Source organism: Solanum tuberosum, unplaced genomic scaffold (genome assembly GCF_000226075.1).
Source record: "Solanum tuberosum cultivar DM 1-3 516 R44 unplaced genomic scaffold, SolTub_3.0 scf00639, whole genome shotgun sequence".
Classification (NCBI taxonomy): domain Eukaryota; kingdom Viridiplantae; phylum Streptophyta; class Magnoliopsida; order Solanales; family Solanaceae; genus Solanum; species Solanum tuberosum.
This window is the reverse complement of record NW_006239554.1, coordinates 209,569-218,827: the sequence shown is the minus strand read 5'-3', so window position 1 is coordinate 218,827 and position 9,259 is coordinate 209,569. Positions and strand designations below refer to the sequence as shown.

Here is a 9,259-nt window from a genome sequence, read left to right as displayed (position 1 = left end):
TCTCTTGCAGTCAAGAAATGACATGCTCTTTTCCATCTCATGAGGTTTACCTCCTCTCCTTTCTATAGGATTAGTAATACAATCAAATTCACCCATAACCTAAATGGACTTTTGACCACTTGGTTTAGTCTTGACATATAGTCTAAAAGGACAACTTAACAATAAGAAGTATTAAAACATATGATGTTTCCAACATACAATTTATATCTAACATTCATAGGTCCTTGTTGTTAACATATATAGGCAACCATACATACATTTAAGATGAGATGTTGCATACTAAAACAAGTAAATAAAAAGCTAAAATATCATGAGTTTATGCTCTTTCAAATGAATCAAAGACAAAGGAACTAGATTTAAAAAAGTTTTTCTTTGTCATTAATTGATCAATCTAAATTTCAAAAGTCTTCTCCATTAAGAGCTTCATTAAGGAAAACATCCCATGCATCATTCTCATATGTTGTGTCAGCAAAGTATTCATTGCTTCCCATTGTATTCTCCTAATCATTGTGATAAAACATTTAAAGTGAGTATTTGAGTGAATAATATAATAAAAAATGAAATTATAAGCAAACAAATAAAGTTAATTAGTTGATAATAATAAGAATAGAGCTTTGAACTAACCTCCCTAGGATAGTTAAATCCATGAATATTAGGAGTTATTGCATCACTTTGAAATAAAGAATGTTCATTTTGTTGAATGATGTGATTGATGTTGTTGTTATTGCTCAAGTTACTATTCGAATTTGAATGGGCATACTCCAACCCTGATTCAGAGGGATTGTTCAAGTGTGTACCCGTAGTTGCTAGTGGACTCGAGACAGGCCTGAGTGAGAGAGAGATCTTAGGAATCATATCATGTTAAACAGGAAAAATACCAACATAAATATAATAATAATTTCATCTTGTATATAGTTTAGGTGCTTCAAATGTTATAATTCTAATGTCGATCATTCTTTTTCGAAACAAATAACATATTATATGGCGAACAATAATTAAATGCATAAATATCAAAAGAAACCTTGTAGAAGCACAAATATTTCTCTGGAAGTTCATGAGAGAGTTATTATAATTAGTACTTTCACCAAAAGTCAATTGTGCCTGCAAAATATATGACTTAGCTAGTTTAGTAGCGGGGGTGGGGGGGGGGGATCTAACAAAGAATAATATTTCAAGAATATTAATGTACCTGTGATTGTCCAAATATTTGTGTTGGACTCTGCTGGATATCTACTGTCATGTTTTGTTGTTGGCTCTATTGAGTGGATAAAAATAATTATATCAAAATTAAAAAAGAAATATCTCATCTCTTTAAGGAGAACTTAACATGAAATAATATTTTTCAAGAATATTAAAGTACCTGTGACTGTTCAAATGTTTGTGGTGGATTTTGTTGGACATCTACCATGGTGTATTGTTGATGCCTCTATTGTGCAGATAAAAATAATATAAATAAATAAAAATCTCATTTTTAAGGATATCTTAGTTACTGCATTTTAAAAAAGTGTTACCTGCAATGGGATATAAGGCGATGAGTTTTGATTTTGAGAAAATGGTATATTCCCACTCTGTGAAGAAGTTGCAAAGGAAGGGGCATATGTGTAATGGCTAGAACTGTTTGCTAGTCTCTTTCCTTTGTCCATCCAGTTTTGATACATACTCCCCTGGATACTTGAACTATAATAATAACGAAATAACAATTAAACAAAAAGGTAAAAGGAGAGAGATTTTTTGTAAAGAAATATCATGTGAAAATATTGATGACCTGTATGGATTAATCCAATTATTAGTATCAAACTGCTGAGGAGTTATTTGTTGTGCAGCAAAGTGAACATCCATATTTCCTTGTTTCTCCACTTCCACCTAATCATAATTTATTTGACATTAATTGAGGTTTTACATTATTTCTAAGAAAAATATTTATTTTCTTGAAAATTGTAAATTCGCATTATTCTTCAATGAAAAAAAAAATTGGTGAAAGAACAAACTTTTCTATCCCTGATTTTTTGGAGAGATAGTTGCAAGTTCTTCTCACACCAACAAAGCTGATGAAGAGGAGCCTCTTATTCTGGCCCTGGTTCGTAATCCCTACAAAATCATGTTGTTAGGCAAAAATATCGATAACTTTTTTTAATTTATTAGTATATTACATTTAGACAATTGAAATAGACTATACTTCAAATGTCTAAATAAAAATTTAAAGTGACGTCGATGTATTCAATCATGATGTTATAATTAAGAACTACAAAGAAAAACACTTGTGATACTAATTAAATGACCTTATATGAGCATCCACAATCTGCATTTCCAGTGTGCTCTTCGTGATTTGTAGCTCCAAATTCTGTATCATAGAATTTCACGTTAAAATGACTTTACCAACTTTCCTCATAGATACATAATGATTAATTGACATTTATTTATTAAGACTATTATGAACTTCTATTTCAATGTCTCACTTAACTAACAAACTACTAATTAGAATAGCAAGGATAGATTGAAAATATAAAAATAAATTATAAGAAAGACATCAGATTAAATTATGCTCACCTCAATCCTGTAGAAATTTAAGATACCAGCGGCAGGTTGAAACATCCAAAGGTAGCCATCATGAGACAATGTAATTCATTAGTGAGAGTCAATTTCACTTCATACAAAAGAAATCAAGTATGATGAAGGAACTAAGTAGTATCTAACATTTCGATAAAATAATATTGTACAACGCTTATATAACTCTGCTTCTGTGAGCTTATTCAAATTGTCAGTCTCAGCTACAAATAATGAAGGAGGTAATTTGTCAATCGGAAAGAACTTCTCTACCCTATATATAAGGTTGGAGTAAGATTACGTACTTAGTATCCTAGACCCTACTTATGGAAATACACTGAACTTGATTGTGATGGTGATGGTGATGGTGATGATAGTAATGGTCTAACACTTATATATATGGTCTTGTAAATAACATTGAATAGAACAAAACTAGAGAGAGACAATAAATTAATCAAAGAAAGACGTGAGAAAGAAAAGAGATACAAACTGCTTATCAAGAAAGTATAGCTTGCTAATATCTCCCCTGATATGGTTCAATTGCCTCAGTTTTGCCACTTTTTCCTTCATTTATACAACAAAAAATATATATTAATAAATGATGGGTAAAACTGATCCCAATAATTAAAATTATTACAACTCTATAAATTATACACTTTTCGACATAAGTCAAACTTACTGTCTTGAACAAATTATAACTAGTTAAAAATCATTTAGTATTTCATTAATTTTGAGGATGTCAGTTTCATAATTTTAATTATTACGCACTCCATTTTAATTTGTTTGTTTAATTTTTTCTTGACACGATTTAATAAAGTAATTAAGATTTTTGTAACTCATGATCTTAAACTAAAGACATTTGGAAATTAAAAGATATCAATAATCATTTAATTTTGAAGTAAGAAATATATGATGTTGGAAATTTAAAGTAAAGAGTAGCCAAAAAGGATTAAAAATGATTTTGATGAAGGATTTAATGTCCTACATCGGTGATTAATGGTCTCCGACAAGGTAATCCTCCTCTCTATGAACTAGAGTAGTATAATTGTTGATCAGTTTAGGAGATTGAACAAGTTATATGGTGTGAGTTAGTTAGAGTTGTTAGAAAGGTTCTAGAAGCTTCTATAGTTAGTTATGAAAGTAGTTACAATACTATAGTCTATAAATAGATATTAAACTACAATGTAAAAGCTAACTTTCAATGTAACAGAAAATTTATTGATTTCAATACAATGCTCTCTTCTCTTCTCTTCTCTTCTCCTCTGTTCTTCTCTCTGCAATTCTGCATATTCTCAATCTCCATTAATGGAGTTTTCATGGTATCAGAGCCTTTGATCAAAGACTAGTTCCGTTGTAAATCTTACCACTGGATTCTCAGAGTTCATCCTTGTTCAAAGGTGACTCAAAAGAAAGGATCAAAGGTCAAATTCAGCTACAATCTAGATTCTACAAATGACAATTGATTCAACTACTGAAGGTACAAGTGCTGGAATTACAACCATGGCATCATTTCCAGTAATCGACCATAATCACCCCCTATTTCTTCAACACACAGACACTCCAGGTAGCTCTTTGATCTCCCTACAATTAACTGGATCTGAGAACTATACACTTTGGAGTAGATCATTTAGGATTGGACTTGTAGGACGTAGCAAGTTAGGATTTGTTGATGGACGATTTCCTAAATCTATGTTTGAACCAGTGTTACATAATCATTGGGAAAAATGTAATGCTGTAGGTTTATCCTGGATAATGAATGTTGTTCGACCTGGACTTCAAAGTTCAGTTGTCTATGCATCTGATGCTCGAAAGGTATGGCTGGATCTGAGAGAAAGGTTCGATACTGTAAACAGATCTAGGATATTTCATTTACACAGAGAGATTCACACTCTCACTCAAGGAACAATGACCATTGCTGACTATTTCTCCAAACTAAGAGATCTCTGGGATGAGTATGATGCTCTCATGCCCTGTCCTTCATGTCCTTGTCCAGAATCAAGGATGTTTGGTGAACATTGTGAGTATCAGAGACTTCTTCAGTTTCTTATAGGTCTGAATGAATCCTATTCACCACCTAGAAGTCAAATCCTTATGATGAGTCATATTCCTACCTTGAACAAAGCATATGCTCTTCTTATGGATCAAGAGTGTCAGAGAAGTCTAGTGAATTCTAATTCAATTAACTCAGGACCTGGTGCAATTGAAGGCACAATCATGTACAATAATAAGAATTCAAACTCTTACATAGGTTCAAGTAACTTCAAAGGAGGCAGTTCTAGTGGAGGTTCTGGTAATATCTCAGGTGCAGGTTTATCTGGTAGTTACAACAGTAGTGGTGCAAGTTCATCTGGTAGTTACAAGAATAAGAGGCGTTTGTTGCAATGTGATCACTGTGGTTGCAGGGGTCACTCTAACGAACAATGCTACAAAATTGTTGGATATCCAACTGATTTTAAGTCAAAGATGAAAGGCCAGACTACTGGAGCTTATGCTAATCAGGTTGATACACCTCTTAACATTGAGTCAAGAGCTTCTTCTTCTGTAGCTCAACCTTTTGGAGGATTTATCACGCAGGATCAGTATCAACACATTCTCTAGCTATTGTCCAAGAATGGAGCTGATAGCACAGTAGAATCTTCAGCCAAGGTGGCCTTTGTAGATGTAGGTATACATACTTCTGCTCTATTGTGTTCATATGATGCAGGTGAATGGGTGGTAGACACTAGAGCTACTCATCACATTACCTCAAATCTTGACACATTAGACACTAGTACTGTATCTATTCCGGATGCACACAATAAGGTTTATTTGCCTAATGGTAACACTACTGTTGTTTCTCATATTGGTAGCACATGCCTGTTTCCAAATCAGCATGTATCCAATATATTATATCTACCTGACTTCAGAGTTAACTTGATGTCAGTGTCCAAGATCACTAAGGAGCTTAATTGCATGGTAGCATTTTATCCTGACTTCTGTGTGTTTCAGGATCTCTCAAATGGTCATGTGAAAGGGATTGGTAAGGAACAACATGGACTCTACATACTAAAAGGTGGACCAACTCAAGCTCCAAAGAAGTTGGTGAATAGTAGTAGGAGTCTTACTAAGTCAGCTACTGTACATGTTCCTTCTGACTCAGTTAATGTATGGCACAAGAGGTTAGGACATGCACCTCTTGACATAATAAAGAGACATGAGTGTTTTAGGTCTTTAGGAGGAAAAAATCACTCTCATTGTACAGTGTGTCATGTTGCTAAGCACACAAAACTTCCATTTCCATTAAGCTCTACTTTGTCTAGTTCTGTTTTTGAATTGTTGCACTGTGATATATGGGGACCCTACAGAGTTCCTACTTATAATGGCAAAAGGTTCTTTGTTACAGTTGTGGATGATTTTAGTAGAAACACTTGGATTTTTTTTAATAAATTCCAAAGCTGACACCATAGTTGTTCTTAAACAATTCCTTACTCAAGTTAATAATGTGTCCTCTACCAGTGTTAAAACTTTGAGAACAGACAATGGCTCTGAGTTTTTGAGTCACAAATTTCAGGCTGTCCTAAGTGACCTTGGTATTGTCCACCAATCCTCATGTGTGTATACTCCTCAACAGAATGGGGTAGTTGAGAGGAAACACAGGGCCATTCTAAATATAGCTAGGGCCCTCAGATTTCAGGCTGATATCCCCCTCAAGTATTGGGGTGAATGTGTTTCTACTGCTGTCTATATTTTGAACAGACCTATTTCAAAGTTACTGAGATTTCAGACTCCTTATGAGAAACTATATATGCATCCTCCATCATTGTCTTATCTCAGGGTGTTTGGGTGTTTGTGTTATGCTGCATGTCCTAGAGTATTGGACAAATTCTCCTCTAGGGCCATTTCTGTTGTGTTTATGGAATACTCTTCAACACAGAAAGGTTACATCTTATTTGATCTTCATGCTCATTATTTTTTTGTAAGCAAACATGTGATCTTCCATGAACACGTATTTCCTTTCAAGCATGCACAAGAATCCTCTAATCCTATATTTTCAGTTCTGGACATACTGACACCCCCTGCTGACACTGTATGTGTCCCACCAGCTGATGGTTGTGTCCCACCAACTGATAGTTCTGTCCATATTGATCCTTGTCCAGTGTCTCTAGTTCAGTCACCACATGTTGCTCCACATGTTCCCACCAGAAAGTTTAACAAAACCAGCAAGCCTCCTCTTTGGCTGCAAGATTTTGTTACTCACCCCAAAGGCAATACATGCTCATATCCTCTTGCTGATCAGCTTACCTATTCCCATCTCTCTCAGTCCTATCAACATGTCCTTCAAGCTTACCCAGCTTTGTGTGAGCCTGTGTCTTTTCAACAGGCTGTTGTTGATCCTGCTTGGGTCAAGGCAATGTTTTTGGAGATTGATGCATTAGAAAGTAATCACACCTGGAGTATTGTGGATTTACCACCTGGTAAGAAGCCTATTAGGTGTAGGTGGATTTACAAAATCAAATACTTATCATCAGGAGCTGTGGAAAGGTTTAAAGCCAGGTTGGTTGCACAGGGGTTTAGTCAGAAGGAAGGTCTTGACTATGGTGAGACTTTCAGTCCTGTTGCTAAGATGGTGACTGTTAGATCTATTGTTGCTCTTGCTGCATCTAGATGTTGGTATATCTATCAAATGGATGTTCATAATGCTTTCCTTAATGGTGACCTCTTGAGGAGGTCTATATGGTTATTCTTAGTGGGTTTGCTAGACAGGGGGAGACTCACAAGGTCTGCAAACTACATAAGTCCTTATATGGACTTAACCAGGCACCAAGGCAATGGAATATGAAGCTGACTGAAGCCTTGATAGATATGGGTTTCAAGCAGAGTCATTATGACTATTCATTATATACTAAGCACACTGACAATGATATTGTTGTAGTGTTGGTTTATGTAGATGATCTACTTATAACTGGAAACAATCAACAACTTTTATGCAACACTAGACTGGATATTCAAAAAAAATTCAAAATGAAAGACTTGGGTGAGTTAAAGTTCTTTTTGGGCATTAAGTTCTCAAGGTCCAACAAAGGCATACTCATGTCACAAGAAAGTATGCATTAGAATTGATATCTGAGTCTGGCCTAGGGGGAGCAAAACCAGCCTGTACACCTTTAGAAATGAATTAAGATCTCACATCAGTTCAATATGATGAGCATATTAATGAAGGGATAGCTGAAGGAGACAGCATACTAACTAACACTACAAAATATCAAAGACTGGTAGGAAGGCTCTCATATCTCACTATGACAAGACCAGATATTTCTTTCTCAGTACAAGTCTTGAGCCAATTCATGCATTGTCCTAAGCAGTCACATATGAATGCAGCTCTTAGAGTAGTTAGATACATCAAAGAAGCACCTGGATTAGGCTTGTTAATGCCTGCAGGAGACACTTCTAAACTCACAGCTTACTGTGACTCTGACTGGGGAGCATGTATGGAAACAAGAAGATCAGTTACAGGCTACTTGGTTAAATTTGGTGAAGGACTTATTTCTTGGAAATCAAAGAAATAGGAGACAGTTTCAAGGAGTTCCGCTGAAGCTGAGTTCAGAAGCATGGCAGCATGTACAACTGAGATAACTTGGTTGATAGGACTATACAACGAGTTGGGGGTCAAGATAACAACACCAGTAAATATGATTTGTGATAGCAAGGCAGCCATCCAGATTGCAGCTAACCCCATCTTTCATGAAAGAACAAAACATTTTGACATTGATTGTCATTTTGTTCGAGAAAGAATTTGCCAAGGCATGTTGAAAACTCAACACATAATCACTAAGGACCAACTAGCTGATCTACTAACTAAAAGTCTGAGCAAGATACAACACACCAGTTTGTTGAGCAAATTTGGAATGAAGAATATGTTTCAACCATAAAGCTTGACGAGGAGTGTTGATCAGTTTAGGAGATTGAACAAGCTATATGGTGTGAGTTAGTTAGAGTTGTTAGAAAGGTTCTAGAAACTTCTATAGTTAGTTATGAAATTAGTTACAATACTATAGTCTATAAATAGATATTGAACTACAATGTAAAAGCTAACTTTCAATGTAACAGAAAATTTATTGATTTCAATACAATGCTCTATTCTCTTCTCTTCTCCTCTGTTCTTCTCTCTGCAATTCTGCATATTCTCAATCTCCATTAATGGAGTTTTCAATTTAGACTCAAGACCTAATTAACTTGATATGATATTAGACGCAATCTATATGTGGGCCCTACGAAATGGGCAGTTGCGTGGGTGGAACTACCTTTGGTCTGGATCTGGAGTGGGGGCGATAAATGGAATCACACATAAAAAAAAATGTCTGGATAAAGGGTGTGTGTGTGTGATAAATGGAATACTGGATACGAAATGTTTGGATCTGGGTGTGGTGTGTGTGTGTGTGTGATAAATGGAATACTGGATACGAAATGTCTAGATTTGGGTGTGGGGTGTGTGTGTGAGAGATAAATGGAATACTTGATACGAAATGTCAGATCCCCCTCTTCTATTTGAAAGGTAAAGGCCCACCAGAGAGAGGCTAGTGCTTTGATGAATGAATGCGGTAAACCCATCAATCTTGGACCTGGGTGTGGTGTGTGTGTGTAAGGAATGAAATTGTGCTCAGACAATCTTTCTCCATTTGAGTTAGCATTTGGTGTATGAATTAAGCTCAAGACCTAACTTGACATATTTTGTTAA

The 9,259-nt window shown here is 35.3% G+C and overlaps 1 protein-coding gene across 1 annotated transcript; it reads right to left on the bottom strand.

The window, feature by feature from the left end:
* Nucleotides 1–394: 394 nt before the first annotated feature.
* On the bottom strand, nucleotides 395–1,885 carry LOC102602257 (myb-like protein Z). Its single transcript, XM_015304894.1, has 7 exons — nucleotides 1,766–1,885; nucleotides 1,512–1,677; nucleotides 1,361–1,426; nucleotides 1,190–1,255; nucleotides 1,022–1,101; nucleotides 625–826; nucleotides 395–500 (listed from the first exon to the last, which is right to left on the bottom strand). Exons 1-7 carry the CDS (start codon nucleotides 1,837–1,839, stop codon nucleotides 399–401), a joined length of 756 nt encoding a protein of 251 aa, XP_015160380.1. The 5' UTR covers nucleotides 1,840–1,885; the 3' UTR covers nucleotides 395–398.
* Between the last annotated feature and the right edge of the window lie 7,374 nt (nucleotides 1,886–9,259).